Below are 14471 nucleotides of genomic sequence, written 5' to 3'. Positions count from 1 at the left end.
TCCAGATTTGAGCATTGTGATTGGGTGCGGCTGCGCTGGGCGGGACGGCTTGGAGCGTCGGCCGTTGGCGGGCGCTCTATACTCTTTCCCCTCCCTTCTCTCGTCAGACTCCAGCGCCGGAGGCTCCACCCCACTGGCGGGCTTTGATTGGTCGCTCCTGACGCGTCTCGGGACCACGATTGGTCCGTCAGGTCCCGGACAGCACTCCCTCCCTCTTGAGGCAACTACGGCGGCTCCAAGGAGGGGGGTGGGAGAAGGAGGGACGGCTAGTCCCGTCAGTCAGGCAGCGGGAGCCGCCGGGAGCGGATGGCGGCGGCCGTAGTGGGTCCACTCGCCGCTGGGGGTGAGGAGGCGGCGGCCGCGACCTCCGTACCCGGGTCTCCGGGTCTGCCCGGGAGCCGCACTGCAGAGCGGGCCCTAGAGGAGGCCGTGGCCACCGGGACCCTGAACCTATCTAACCGGCGCTTGAAGCACTTCCCCCGAGGTGCGGCCCGCAGCTACGACCTGTCAGACATCACCCAGGCTGGTGAGTGCAGCCGGGCCCCGGGACCCAGGCCCGACCGGGGCCCTCATTTGCATAGCCCCGCCCCGAATCCCCGCCCAGCCTGGGAGTCGGGCCCGCCCCTTCACCTGGCGGCCAGAGTTGCTGCCACTCCAGATTGCCATAAACCTGCAGCCACCACCTCCCATCTTTGAGAATTCCTAGATAATGCTTCTGGTTTGCACAGAACGCCCGGCGCCTCCGAGCGTTGGGAGTGATTCCTCCTTTCTCTTTATTTGCATAGCTGCGCACCTGTAGGATGGTCCCGCCCCTCACCTGGTTGGATCATTTACTTGACCTCTTAACCTCAGCTTCGATCAGTCCATGAAGCAGTTCCCACGAGCTCCTCTAATCACTACTTTCTCTCCCTCCTCTTCATCTACATCTCTTAACCCCCGTCCCGCCAAGATCGGAGCAGTCCCAGGCACCCCCTTCCCAGGGACTGGCACCCCCTTCCCAGGGACTGGCCCCTACTCCCAACGTTCCTGCTTTCTGTGCTGTAACCCCGCCCCCCAAGGTCCTGGCCCTCTCCACTGTCCACGCAGCCCTCCAGCCTATGGGAAAGAAGTAAATCTCTACCTCCCTCACTCTTCTCTCCCCGAGCGCTTCCGCCTATTATCCCCAACCTCCTTATCTGAGACTCCTCCTCCTCCTTTAAGTCTGTGAGGTCACTGTGGAGCCTGTGACCTCATAGGGACCCTATAATTCCCATTTCAGTTTCTGCTTTCCCCCAGGGGAGGGACTTGAGGCCATTGCTGGAGGGAAGGAAATCTTATCTCTTAGCTGGGAGTGCTGGCCAACTAGAGACTATCCTTCCACGCCTCCACCCGCAGGATCTGCCCAACCATCCACCCTCCACCCCGGTGTCTGTGGACGGTAGGGGGTGGGGGACTTAACTGTGACAGGTGAGTCAGGCCTCAGCTGCTTAGGAGGCAGCCTGTGACCTTGGGCTGGCAGTTGCGGGTGGGGATCAGGAGCCGGGAGGAGGACTGCATTCCCGAAGCCTCACCCCAGCTCAGGCCTCCTCCTCCTCTCATCTGCAGGGTGGGGTACAGAGCTGGAGGAAAGTGCGTATTTCTCCCTAAGCAGGTGCCTGCTCGCCTTGGAACACTCAGGCTGGCACTGGTACTTGCTCTCTCTCCTCTTCTTGGGAGAACCAGTGGTTATCCACACTGATCTCGCCTGCTCTGCCATGGGTGAGATCATGAGATCGGGAATGAGTGAGCCCCAGGAGCCATTCCCACCCCTTAGAGCCCGGTTCGCTCCCACCCCCACCTAACCCCACGCTCCAGATTGACCTCAGCAGCTGTGTGACACTTGCAGTCTGTTCCCTTCCCCTCCCCCTTGCTTGTTTTTTGACAAAGACCAAATGTTATTCTTTACTTCCTTAGGCTGTCTCTCCCTGCGTGGACTCTTGGGGAAAACTACCCGAAGCTCCCCAGCCCCTCCCAGCTCCCGCCCCCTGCCCCCTCCTCCCCCAGCATTCCCGCTTAGGGTGCAGCCAAGCTCCTATGAGCTTTCGGGGAAAATCCAAGCTTCCGGAGAACCCCCCTCTGCCCCACTCTCCATGCAGGAATCCTCAGTCCTTCCAGGGCCCAGGTTCTAGGCCAAGTGGGGTCCCTCTTGTCCAGAACTCTGTCCTCTGTCCCCTCTCCCCAAGCAGGGTGCTAGGGAGGCTAGGGCAGAAAGAGGAAGTGACAAAAGCATAGAGTTGCCTGCACCCTGCCCTCCGTCTCTCCTCACCCTCCAAGCAGACAAAAAGCATCAATGCTCTGCTGCCTGGACTAGCTTTAGCCTTCCCCTCCTGTTTCCCATCTCTTTTTGAGTGTCTTCCCTGCGTCTTCCCTATGGCAGGGGACTTTGATCTCCCTTGGACTAGGCTCCCTGGGGCGATAGTGAGAAGAATCCAGAGGTGGCGGGAGGGGCCATCTTGCAAAGGAGAAGTGCAGCTCATTCTCTCCCAGACCACATCCTGTGCCCCCTGTGCCCTGCCTCCTGCCTGAGCTCCCTTCCGCTCCTAGCTCTTGTCCCCTCCACTGCTTACCCCATCAGATCTCTGAGAACTCGGTCTCTACCCACTTCATCCACATGCACTCACACAAACACACTTGCAGATGCAGAGAAAGCAGGCAGGTGGAGGTGTGGCTGGAAGGGGCAGATGCCGTCCCCCTCGCCCTCTCCAGAACAGTTATCTCCCAGCCCAGGGCCTCTGTGTACCAGGGCTGGGCAGAGAGGAAGACAGGGGTCCCAAGGCATCATGCTGTCATCCACCCTGGTAAACACAGGGCCTACCATAGACAGAACCTGACAGATTGTTTCTGCTTCATTTCCTGTCACAAGACTCATTTCCTTGGGGGATATACCCAGCTTCTCCTCCGCTCAGCTTGCTTTTGCTGGCCTGCCCCTGCCTAAAAAGGGCCCTTGAAGACGCTCACCAGGTCTGTGGCCTGGGACTTCCCCTCACAGGCCCTGGGCCCCTCCCAGGACCGGCTGGCTGAGGAAACAGAAAGGCAGGCTTCTCCAGGTCTAAGTGGTTAGTGGCTCTGTGCTAAAGGAATCCGAGGCTGCTGGCCTCTGGATAGCAAGGTAGTGCTCCAGATAAGATGGTGATAGTAGACCCCAGCCCTTCCCATACTCTCCACCCTTGCCATGCCCGAGATGCTCACACAGTTCCTGACCTCTTGAAGTCTGTGTCAGTAAGAGAGGAAGCAGAGCCAGGCTCCTGGAGCTGGCAGAGGGTGGGAAGGAGGCCTGCCCTGGGCCAGGAGAGCGCAGATGGGAAGGGTCTGGGAACTCCATGCTCCCGTCTCCAACCAGGTCTTCTTGCCCTTCCCTTCTAACCCTTGGGAACTGGTAACTTTAGAGTCCTTTGGACCTGGCTTGCTGTTCGTTAAGGCTGGCGGAAAACTCATCCAGTGTCAGGGACTTAATCTCTAGAGCTGAGAGAGAGTGGCCTGTGGTTTCTCCCCCGTTGAAAACACGGGAGTAGGGAGGAAGGGTCCCGAGGAGTGATGGGCTCTCCCTGCAGTTTTCCCCAGGGGCTTCCCATATTCCCTCCTGGAATCCCCCCAGCTCCTCACCTCATTGTTTTCCCTTGAGCACTGACCCCTCCTCTGCCCTTCTGTCTTCCACCTCACCTGACATCTCCGAACAGGAACCACAGGAGTTAGAGACTCCAGCTGCTCTCCAGGATAGCTTGCCATTGACATCGAAGCATTCCCCAATACCCCCAGTCTGGGCTTCTCCAGCCCAGTGACACTAAGGCCTTTGCCTTCCCTATGCCACTCTGTTCAAGCCTGGAATGTGCTCCTATTGGCAGAAGGCTTTGTTATCTCTCCTGGGAGGCCACATTTATGGCCTTGAATCTTTAGGTCTGGAGGTTAGGGAGTGGGCAGCCGGCTCTGGGGAGATTCAAGGTCTTGTCCAGGGCTGGCCTTTCTGAAACTCTCCCCTGACACCTGCTTTCCCTAGACCTGTCCCGGAACCGGTTTCCCGAGGTGCCCGAGGCGGCATGCCAGCTAGTGTCCCTGGAGGGCCTGAGCCTCTACCACAATTGCCTGAGATGCCTGAACCCAGCCTTGGGGAATCTCACAGCCCTCACCTACCTCAACCTCAGGTAGGGAGCCTGAGCCAGGAATCCATGGGAGTGTGTCCTTCTCAGCCTCAAGTACTACTTGGTGACCCTCCCGGTGACCCTGAGAGGATGGCACTGCTGGGATGCCATGCCTGGGGAGCCAGCCCACTGCCTTTCTCCCTTCTACAGCCGAAACCAGCTGTCGACGCTGCCACCCTACATCTGCCAGCTGCCCCTGAGGGTCCTCATTGTCAGCAACAACAAGCTGGGAGCCCTGCCCCCTGATATTGGTGCCCTGGGAAGCCTGCGACAGCTTGTGAGGATGGGGACAGGGCCAGAAGAGGGACCCCTGAGCTAGGCAACAGGGACCTTCTGCGGGGAGGTTGGGGAAGGCTTGGACCAAAGACAGAGTCCGGAGGGCGGATTTGTGCTCAGCCTGGTCTCATGGCCCCTTCCCACTGCCTTCCTGATACCAGGATGTGAGCAGCAATGAGCTACAGTCCCTGCCTGCAGAGCTGTGTGGCCTCTCTTCCCTGCGGGACCTCAATGTCCGGAGGAACCAGCTCAGCACACTGCCCGAAGGTGAGAGGAATGAAGAACCACAGAGGAGGTAATGGTGTGTGCATCCCAGTTAGCTCAGGCTGCGGTAACAGAAACATTGAAGGCCTGGTGGCTTATTCATAGCAGCCATTCATTTCTCACAGTTCTGGAAGCTGAAGTTCAAGATCCGGGTGCTTCCACGGTCAGCTTCTGGCAGGGCGCTCTTCCAGGTTACACAGTGCTGGCTCCTAGTGGTACTCTCCGATAGTGGAGAGCAGAGACAGCCCTCTGGGGCCTCTTTGATAAAGGGGCACAAATCTAACGAGGGCTCCACCCTCATGACCTAAATTCCTTCCCTAAGGCTTTACCTCCTAATCCCATCACTTTTGGGGTTAGGATTTCGGCATAGGACTTTTAAGGGAGACACATTCAGTCCAGAACAGTGTATGTACTTTAGAGAAGTTACAGGCCAGGAAGCTTCAGAGAAGAATTACGCCTTCACTGCCTAGGCTTTTGCAGTATATAAAACAAACTGTAAATGATCTGATTTGATCTTGACCTAGCAACCCTCTGAGGCTGGCAGGGCGCGGATGAGCAGCTCTGTTAGAAATGTGGGCACAGGCACAGAACGGGAGCTGGTGAGTGCATCAGCTCTGGGTAGACTGGCAAGGTCGGAAGGGGCCTTCAAGGTCACCCAGCATCCCTGCTCACCCCAGCAGGGACTCTCAAACACCTGAGTTGGGATGCTCTGCCATTCCTCCCAGAGATTCCGGGGCCCACACGGCCCTTTACTGAGCTCATTGTGATGCACTCATTGCCTCCACTTCAAAGCAGGCGTGCCTTTGATTCAGCAGGCAGCGTGTTTTCGTGTCTGTGTGTTGTGTGTGTGTGTGTTGTTTGTATGTGTGTGTGTTGTGTGTGGGTTTGTGTGTGTGTGGGTTTATGTCTGTGTTTTGTGTGTGTGTGATGTGTTTTGTGTGTGTGTTGTTTGTGTCTCCGTGTGTGTGTGTTGTGTCTCTGTGTATGTGTGTTTCCTGTGTTTTAGGTTGGGACCAGGTAGATGCAGGTCTTGTGTCTTAAGATCTAAGGCCATCTTTTAGGGATTTAATGGCTTCAGGAGGAGAGACAGATAGTCATAGGGAAGTCCCCCAGGCAGGATGCCTGGATGGGGGCCGGTGGGGACTCTGCTTGTGGGGCCTGGGGAAGACTTCAGCGCAGGGGCAGGAGCAGCGGGAGCTGGCCATTGAAGGAGAATTCCCCAGCCTTCTGCATCCAGGCAGAGGACCCAGCATGTGCAAAGCGTGGGGCTAGGAAGGCAAGCTTGGCTTAGCAGGAAGGGCCTGTGCTTTGCTCTAGTGTGAACTTGGATTTGAAGAACAAAAAGGGAGTGAGGTGGTCATCCGTTTTCACTGTCTCCACTGCCTGATTCTTTCTGCACCTGCCCTCTTCCTTCCCAGTCAGAAGGAGTAGGGTTCTTTCTGGGTCATAAAAAGAAATCCAAGCAAGATACCCTGGGGACACAGAGGCAGGAGCAGTGAATTCCATGAATCTGGGATGTCTGGAAAGATCCACTGAGGCGGTGACGCTTGAGCTGCACCTCAAAAGATGCGTGGACAGGAAATTGGACAGGGGCAAACAGCACCTGGGAAGGCTCAGAAGCTGAGGGCCCAGAGGGGTAGACAGTGAGATGGGAAATGTGCGTGGAGCCAGGTCATGGAAGCCTTGCTCATGCTGGGTTAGGGAGCTGTGGTTTTTATTCTATGCCTAGGGCAACCATCAATCTTTTTGTATTTTTAGTAGAGACAGGGTTTCACCATGTTGACCAGGATGGTCTCGATCTCTCGACCTCGTGGTCCGCCCACCTCGGCCTCTCAAAGTGCTGGGATTACAGGCGTGAGCCACCGCGCCCGGCCCAGAATATGCCTTTTTAAGAATGAGCAAGACCAGGCGCGGTTGCTCACGCCTGTAATCCCAGCACTTTGGGAGGCCGAGGTGGGTGGATCACCTGAGGTCAGGAGTTCAAAAGCAGCCTGGCTAACATGGCAAAACCTTGTCTCTACTAAAAATACAAAAATTAGCTGGGCATGGTGGCAGGCGCCTGTAATCTCAGCTATTTGGGAGGCTGTGGCAGAGAACTGCTTGAACCCCGGAGGCGGAGGTTGCAGTGAGCCGAGATTGCAGCACTGCACTCCAGCCTGGTAAAGGCTGGGCCCATGCTGGGGAGAGGGGACTCTCAGGTGGGCACAACCCACTCTACACTGGCAACCCTGGCTGCACGTCACAGGAGGTGTTTGAGCAGAGTTTGTGTCTTGTGCTGATCATTTGAGAATGAAAGGTGGGTTCAAGTGCGTGGTGGGCAGGCAAGGAGACGAGGAGGGACAGACAAGGCTGAGTGGGAGCCGACATCTGGATGGGCCTTCCTGGGGAGGCTGAGCTGACTGATGTCCGGATGGGCCCTCTCAAGGGGGCTCGCTTAGACCGTGGACCAGACTCATGGGGAGAGGGGCAAGGAGGTTGTTTCTGGGGAATGACTTGAGCCACCCAGGGGAGAGGCTGTGCTGGGCCCAGGATGACTGGCCAGCCAGAGCCAGGGGTGAGGAAAGGAGCGTGAGGCCCCAGCCCTAAGCACGCTTCTGACTTTTTCCTTGCCCAGAGCTGGGGGACCTCCCTCTGGTCCGCCTGGATTTCTCCTGTAACCGCATCTCCCGAATCCCAGTCTCCTTCTGCCGACTCAGGCACCTGCAGGTCATTCTGCTGGACAGCAACCCCCTGCAGAGCCCACCTGCCCAGGTGAGGCGGGGGGCTATGGGGACAGGGGTGCAGCTGGGCAGGAGTGGGGTAGGTCCCCTTGGGTAGCTGAGCAGGATCTGGGGAGCCACCCTCTCTCCCAACTCCCCAACATGTGCTGCCCGCACACAGGTCTGCCTGAAGGGGAAACTTCACATCTTCAAGTACTTGTCCACAGAGGCCGGGCAACGCGGGTTGGCCCTGGGGGACCTGGCCCCTTCCCGGCCCCCAAGTTTCAGTCCCTGGTAAGTCCTACGTGGGAAGGAAGGAAGCCCTGGGATACTTCATCCCCCTTCCCGGCCCCAGGCACCACCTGCTTTCTGGCGGGAGGATGGGGGGCTGCTGTCCAGCATCAGACTGACCAGATCTCCCTGGCTGGCCCCAGCCCTGCAGAGGATCTATTTCCGGGACGTCGGTACGATGGTGGACTGGACTCAGGCTTCCACAGTGTTGATAGCGGCAGCAAGAGGTGGTCTGGAAATGAGGTAATGGCATCTTGTCCATGGGAGATTGGGGGTGTCAGCCCTGAGAGAACACCATTGAAATGGGGACCTCAAAATTGCAGGGTGCCAGACAGAGGCTGGAGCTATCTTCCTTCCCTCTCCCCAGCATCCTGAGAAAGGGCTGGCTTAGCAGAGACCCTGGGCTCAGTCCCTCACAGGCCTCCCAGAGGCCCCAAGCCCCCATGTGTAGAGAGGCCATCTCCCATCTCTGCCTCTGCCTCTGCCTCTGCCTTTACAGTCAACAGATGAATTTTCAGAGCTGTCATTCCGGATCTCCGAGCTGGCCCGGGAGCCCCGGGGGCCTAGAGAACGCAGGGAGGATGGCTCAGGTGAGTAGCAGGGCTGGCAGGGAGCTGGGCTGGACCAGGGCCTGGGTCCCCACCTGCTTGCTGACGTGCTCGCCTCCCCAGCGGACGGAGACCCCGAGCAGATTGACTTCATCGACAGCCATGTCCCTGGGGAGGATGAAGAGCGAGGCACTGCGGAGGTGAGGGCCCAGCCGTGCCTCTCCCGAGGGAGGGGAGCTGGAGGAGGGGACAGGGCAGGCGTGGGCACAGGCCCACCCTCAGCTGCTCTCCTGTTCTCTCCTCAGGAGCAGCAACCACCTGAATTAAGCTCCGGGGCAGGGGACAGGGAAAGGGCACCAAGCAGCAGGTACCCTGAGCCCCTGAGCCGACACCTCTGCCTGATCCTCCCATCCCACAGCCCCTCCTCCCCTGACCCTGGGGTTGGCCCCTCTCGCCCTGTCTTGGCCCCTCAGGCGGGAGGAACCGGCAGGGGAGGAGCGGCGGCGTCCGGATACCTTGCAGCTGTGGCAGGAGCGGGAGCGTCGGCAGCAGCAGCAGCAGCAGCAGCAGAGCGGGGCATGGGGGGCCCCCAGGAAGGATAGGTGGGACCCAGGGCTGCTCCGGGCTGTTGCTGGACACTGAGCCCTGGAAATGGGGCTGCCGAGCTCCCCTGAGTGGTTCTGCCTTGGGGCTGGCTGACCCCACCTCTCCTTGTTCCAGCGTCTTGAAGCTGGGGCTCAGGGCTGCTGCAGGAGGGGCCGCTGCTGCATCCACTCAAGCCACACACAAGTAGGTTTCCTGCCAGCGTCCCCTCCCCACTCTTCCCATGACCACCCCTCTAACTCCCTTCTGTCTCTCCTCAGCAGCCCACCTAAGACCAGTGCCTCCCAGCTGGGGCCTGCAGCAGGACAGGGAGCCCCCAGCCCTGTCTCTGTGTCCCAGGAGCCCCTTCCCATAGCTGGACCAGGTGGGACAGGGACTTTGGGAGGAGGACAGGGGCCTGTGTCGGTGAGGGCTGGTTGGGAGAGTGGGACACAGAGGGGATGGCTATGTCACCCACTCCTGTCACTGTGTCCCTGGTTCTGGCCCCAGCGACAGCACCTGTTCCTCGGCCGCTTGGCTCCATTCAGAGACCAAACAGCTTCCTCTTCCGTTCCTCCTCTCAGAGTGGCTCAGGTTCGTGTCTCCACCCTCCCCAGTGCTGACCCAGTGTTCACCAGCACCAGCCACTACCTCACCCTCTGCCCTGGGAGCCCTCTGGGTCTGTTGTCCCTTTGTGTTGAAAATCCCACAAGCAGGCCGGGCACAGTGGCTCACAACTGTAATCACAGCACTTTAGGAGGCCAGGATGGGAGGATTGCTTGAGCCCAGGAGTTCAGGACTAGCCTGGGCAACATAGTGAGATGCCATCTCCATGAAAAAGAAAAAGAAAATCCCACAAGCAGAGAGGTGGGAGGTGTGGGTGCCAGGCCACCGGGACCCAGCTACGGAGTCAGTGGTGAGCAGTGGAGGCAGCCCCATGCCCCCCTTTTTCTCCTAGGCCCTTCCTCACCAGACTCTGTCCTGAGACCTCGGCAGACCCCCCAGGTTCCAGACGAGAAGGACTTACTGACTCAGCTGCGCCAGGTGAGCAGAGGCGGGGGCTGTGTGGGCAGGGGCCTAGGCCTGGCACCTCCTTGTGTTGCTGTCCTTGGGACCCAGCTTCCCTCCATACTCTCTGTACCCACTCTGGCACCTCCCCTGAGAATAGAAAGGGGCAGGCACAAGTTCCCTACTGGCTCTGAGCTCCCCGCTCTGCCTGCCTCTCAGATGCCTCTCCTTCCCTCACTCCTGCTCTGTCATCTACACTCCCAGGTCCTTGAGTCCCGGCTGCAGCGGCCCCTGCCTGAGGACCTGGCCGAGGCTCTGGCCAGCGGGGTCATCCTGTGCCAGCTGGCCAACCAGTTACGGCCTCGCTCCGTGCCCTTCATCCATGTGCCCTCCCCTGCTGTGGTCAGTTGGGGTCAGTGGAGGGGGCAGGGGATGGACCAGGGGCACCTGTGGACTTTCCCTTACCACATTTTCTTCTTTTACCCACCCTAGCCAAAACTCAGTGCCCTCAAGGCTCGGAAGAACGTGGAGAGTTTCCTAGAAGCCTGTCGAAAAATGGGGGTGCCTGAGGTATGGGGGCTGCTTTCTAAATAGTGGTGGCATCCCTGGCTCAGCCAAGCATGTGGTATGGATGGCGGGCTTCCATTGAAGCTGGTGTCTGCTCTCAAGCGGAGGCCCCTGCCCTGCCCGGCATGCCCCCTGCCCTGCATGTCATCTGTCCTATATGTCCCCTGCCCTGCATGCCCCATCTTGTTCTGCATGTCACCTGCCCAGCACGACCCCTGCCCTGTACTCCCTGTCCTGCACGTCAGCATGTGGGCGTGGCTCTGGCCCCAGCACGTGAGGGCAGGGGTGGGAGGGACCGTCCTGCTGCTGCTGCTGATGTCTGTCCCTTGTCCTTGTCCACTTGCTCTCCTCTTCCCTCAGGCCGACCTGTGCTCGCCCTCGGATCTCCTCCAGGGCACCACCCGGGGGCTGCGGACTGTGTTGGAGGCTGTGAAGCGGGTGGGGGGCAAGGCCCTGCCGCCCCTCTGGCCCCCCTCTGGTCTGGGCGGCTTCATAGTCTTCTACGTGGTCCTCATGCTGCTGCTCTGTGTCGCCTACACTCGGCTCCTGGGTTCCTAGGACCCCAGATCAGCCCTCCTTCACCCCTTTCCCTCCCCCCTTCTATTTATAAGGCCCCTGCTCCACCTGACCCCACCTTCGGTGCCTTCAGCCCCAACCAAAGACACTAGTGCAGCCCTTCACAGACACTGACCTCAGAGGCCCCACTCTGGTGCCCCCAGACCCTGGGCCCCCAGCCTCTGGCCTCCCTCCGGTAGCCCCATGAGTCCCCACCTCTCAGTGTTGACGATGCCTTCATGCCCCCGCTGGCCCTGCCCCTGCCCTCTGTGCCCCCTGGGGGGCGGCAGGAGCTGAAGTCGCCCCCTTCTTTTTATGCCCTACTCCCCCGCCAGCTGCTATGGGAGGCTAAATTATCTCTTATTTTGTAGAAAGGATCTATATTTGTAGGGGTGTGGGGCCCCGTCCGGGTTCCTATCTCTGTGTATAAACTGTACAGACCGTGGCTGCCTTGCCTGTGTGTGTGTGTGTGTGTTCATGAGCATGTCTGGTCTGCGTGTGTGTGCGCGCGAACGCATCTGCGCATGTGTGCGAACACGTCTGCTCTCCATGGTGGTGGCAGTGGCCATGGCCGTTGCTCTGTGTCTCCCAGCACCTCCCTCTGGAGATGCCGGCCTCATGCTCCCAGAGCCTCAGCCCCTGTGTCATTCTCCTTTCTGTTACTGCTGACAGCTTTCTTCGGTCTCATTTGTCACCAAGCCCCGAGTGCACGGTGTCTCCCAGAATGCCCGGGCCTGCCCCCGACCCCCTGCCATGGGTGGGAAGTCGTCGGGGGCACTGTGGGGAAGCTAACCTGGCCCCTTCCCCCAGGAGTCCCTGTGCCAGCCCCACCACATCCTGGAGGAGGAGGGGGCCTCGGGAAGGGGCCTCCCTTACATCGCTGCTGTCGTCCACGCCCTGCTAGACCGGCCTTAGGGGTGAAGGTGGGGGCACAGGGCCCACCCCGCCTAGGACCCGGGAAGTAGAAGATGCACCTGGGCTCCATGCTCTGAGACATGGGGCCCCTCGGCCTTCAGGCTTGGCCGTCGCTGGGGGTGGAAGGCCCACGGGTGTCGCAGGTGTCGTTTCAACTGCAATAAACAAGCCAGAAGTCCTCTGGGTGGCCCTCAGGTGTGACTGTGTCTGAGCACGCGCGTCTCGGGGGCGGGGTAACCTCTGTGTCGGGGATTCTCCGCCCCGTCGCCAGGGGGCGCTGCGGTAGCCCAGCGGGGGCACGCGCCACGTGGTCGGGAGACGCACACGGCGCGGCGTCGCCGCGAGGTCTCAGGCGTGAGCTCGCCACGCGGGCCAGTTCACGCCACGCCGCGGAGGGAGGCTGAGTGGGACGGCCGGCAGGGATACGGCATGTTGCCCTGGTCGCCACGGAGGTGGGGCGCGGGCCCGGAAGAGACGCCCGAGGGACCAGGCCCCACCGCGGGCAGGGACCAGGGTGAGGCCTGGCGCTCAGGAGCGGACGCCCCCAGGGAACTGGGGACACCCCCACGGGACAGGTGAGGGGCTTGGTCGGAGCCACGGGGCGGGGGGGACAGCGACTGGGGCCTCCATGCCTTCGCCCGCGCTCTACGGAGGCGTCTCCATTGTCCCTGCCGAAGATTGGGTCTGTTGGCCTCCTTTGCACCAGGCACCCTTGGGCTACAGGGGAATGTGCATGGGGGCAGGGTGGTTGCAGCTTCAGTCCCTGCCCCTCCAGCCCACAGCCCCCACCCCGCAGACATTCCTGGACCCAGAGAGAGCAGCTGCTGCTGCCCCAACATCCGCCAGGTCCGGCCACTGAGCAACCCCTCGGAGCCCCAGGTAGGACTGGCCCTGCTGCCTCCACTGCCCCTAAGAGCCTCTCTCACTGACTCTCAGCCTGTTGTAATCCCCAAGTGTCCTTCCAGTTCCCCTTCACCCCCAGATGGCCTGGGAGGAAGCCCCCTCGAGGACGACCCCTCTAGCACCCTGGGACCCCAAGTACGAAGCCAAAGCAGGGCCTCGGCTGGTGTGGGTGAGTTGGAGGCAAACCTGTGGGGCCAGCTGGGGCACGCAGGGACACCTTGAGGTGGCCTGAGGCTCTAGTGCTTTGTTCTCCCACCAGGGGGCCAACTGTAGCTCAGGAGCCTCCTTCTCAGGCCGGACTCTATGTCACCCCTCGTTCTGGCCGCTGTATGAGGCAGCCTCGGGCAGGGGTCCCCAGCCCGCGGCCCTTGCCACAGGGCATCAGAATGGACAGCAGGTGCACCCAGATGCAGGTACCTCCCTCAGTCCACCAGGGTGCAAGGCTGCCCCAACTCCTCCGGGAAGCAGCGTCCAGGGGTGGGAGCCCCTAGCCCGCCACCCTAGTGGTGTCTCCTCCCCAGGGTTCCCAGTGATGTGCCGTGAAGACGTCTTCTTCTCAGACCCTCTGCTGCCCCAGGGACAGCGCGTCCCCCTGTACCTTTCCGAGGCCCCCCAGCAGGTGAGAGCCCTTTCCCCTCCCTGGCCTCACCCCAGCCTCCAGGCAGGCCTGGCAAGAAACACATCCCATTCTCTCTCCTCAGGTGATGGGCTCCCTGAAGCTGCTGCCGCCACCCCCAATAATGTCCCCCTGGGTCTTCCCCAGCCTGTCGCCCTCCCCAGGCCGCTCCACCGCCTTGCTCAGTGGGCCAGAGCTGATAGCTCTCACTGGCCTGCTGCAGATGAGCCAGGGGGAGCCCAGGCCCAGCTCCTCTGTGGCTGCCACACCCACTGCTGGCCCCCCAGACCCTGCCTCTGACCCAACCAGTCCCTGTGGTGGCCCCAGCAGTTCTCACAGTGCTGACCCCTCTCTCCCACAGACCCCAGACGCCCACTGTTCATAGCCTTCTTGGAGCAGGGTGGGCTGGTTGTGTTGACAATAAAAGTGTTGGTTTGCAAAACAGGCTCTGTGTGGCCAGGAGCAGAGGAGGGCATAGAAGCAGGAGTGGGGTCTCTTTCTGTCCCACTGCAGGCCACCCCCTGCTGTGTTAGGTGGAGGGCAGGGGTATCCATGACCTAAGTTGTTTCTGGGCTAACCGGGCAGAGCCCCTTTAATGAGTGGGTGGGTGGTCTGCATGGCAGTGCAGGGCTGATTGTATAGGAAGCAAGGAGTCTTAAACTGCCAGGCGGGGAAGTAGGGGCAACTCACTTTTAGGGCACACTGGCAGTAAGATCTCTGGCACTCCCACACCTCTTGTGCTGGGGCCCTGGGAGTTCAGTTCTTGGCTGGGTGGGGTGGTTGTTTGGCTCAGAGGAGGCCAAAGAATGCACTGCAGGTGTGTGGGGGAGGGTGACGGTACACGTGAATGTCATCACTGGTGGAAAGCAGCCCTGCCACAGCCGACCTCAGACCCAAGATTCTTGCACCAACTCTGCAGGGAAACAGAGAGGACCAGGGCTTCAGCTGAGAAAGCCCAGAAGTGGGTCGTTTCAGTGGTTTGGGCAGGGATGGGTTCTAGAATTTTCTCCCATAAAATAGTCCCAACTTCTTGGAGAACCTCCTACTCAAGACTTAGGAGCCACAGCTGGAAGGGACAGAAGGGGCACAGGCC

General features: G+C 60.2%; 2 protein-coding genes across 4 annotated transcripts; both read left to right on the top strand.

Annotated features, from left to right (window-relative positions):
* Positions 1-214: 214 nt before the first annotated feature.
* Positions 215-12049, top strand: LRCH4 (leucine rich repeats and calponin homology domain containing 4). Of its 3 annotated transcripts, none has more exons than XM_074390694.1 (18): positions 215-526; positions 4013-4157; positions 4305-4431; positions 4592-4697; positions 7309-7445; positions 7575-7687; positions 7828-7927; positions 8184-8274; positions 8356-8432; positions 8538-8599; positions 8706-8834; positions 8953-9021; positions 9096-9199; positions 9325-9408; positions 9773-9858; positions 10087-10224; positions 10315-10392; positions 11755-12049. In XM_074390694.1, the coding sequence occupies exons 1-18, from the start codon at positions 307-309 to the stop codon at positions 11857-11859; spliced, it is 1971 nt and encodes a 656-aa protein (XP_074246795.1). In that variant the 5' UTR covers positions 215-306; the 3' UTR covers positions 11860-12049. The 3 variants fall into 3 exon arrangements, with proteins under 3 accessions (XP_074246795.1, XP_039316335.2, XP_010343024.3); XM_039460401.2 differs by lacking the exon at positions 11755-12049 and adding an exon at positions 10750-11389 and having other exon boundaries at positions 9099-9199; XM_010344722.3 differs by lacking the exon at positions 11755-12049 and adding an exon at positions 10750-11389.
* Positions 12050-12127: 78 nt separating this feature from the next.
* Positions 12128-13820, top strand: SAP25 (Sin3A associated protein 25). The gene is made up of 6 exons (XM_039460403.2): positions 12128-12434; positions 12635-12738; positions 12825-12931; positions 13022-13175; positions 13284-13381; positions 13464-13820. Exons 1-6 carry the CDS (start codon positions 12289-12291, stop codon positions 13761-13763), a joined length of 909 nt encoding a protein of 302 aa, XP_039316337.2. The 5' UTR covers positions 12128-12288; the 3' UTR covers positions 13764-13820.
* Positions 13821-14471: the final 651 nt, after the last annotated feature.

This window comes from Saimiri boliviensis, chromosome 20, assembly GCF_048565385.1.
Source record: "Saimiri boliviensis isolate mSaiBol1 chromosome 20, mSaiBol1.pri, whole genome shotgun sequence".
Classification (NCBI taxonomy): Eukaryota; Metazoa; Chordata; class Mammalia; order Primates; family Cebidae; genus Saimiri; species Saimiri boliviensis.
Note: the sequence above shows the minus strand (reverse complement) of the source record. Positions and strands in the feature narration are given on the sequence as shown.

Bases quoted from the DNA above. Each gene is read 5' to 3' on its own strand.
- LRCH4 (XM_010344722.3), top strand. From the start codon at position 307: ATGGCGGCGGCCGTAGTGGGTCCACTCGCCGCTGGGGGTGAGGAGGCG. The intron at 8,835-8,952 runs GTGGGACCCAGG...TCCTTGTTCCAG, and splicing joins GGGGCCCCCAGGAAGGATAG to CGTCTTGAAGCTGGGGCTCA. The intron at 9,409-9,772 runs GTTCGTGTCTCC...TTTTTCTCCTAG, and splicing joins CTCCTCTCAGAGTGGCTCAG to GCCCTTCCTCACCAGACTCT.
- SAP25 (XM_039460403.2), top strand. From the start codon at position 12,289: ATGTTGCCCTGGTCGCCACGGAGGTGGGGCGCGGGCCCGGAAGAGACG. The intron at 12,739-12,824 runs GTAGGACTGGCC...GTGTCCTTCCAG, and splicing joins GCAACCCCTCGGAGCCCCAG to TTCCCCTTCACCCCCAGATG. The intron at 13,382-13,463 runs GTGAGAGCCCTT...CTCTCTCCTCAG, and splicing joins TTTCCGAGGCCCCCCAGCAG to GTGATGGGCTCCCTGAAGCT.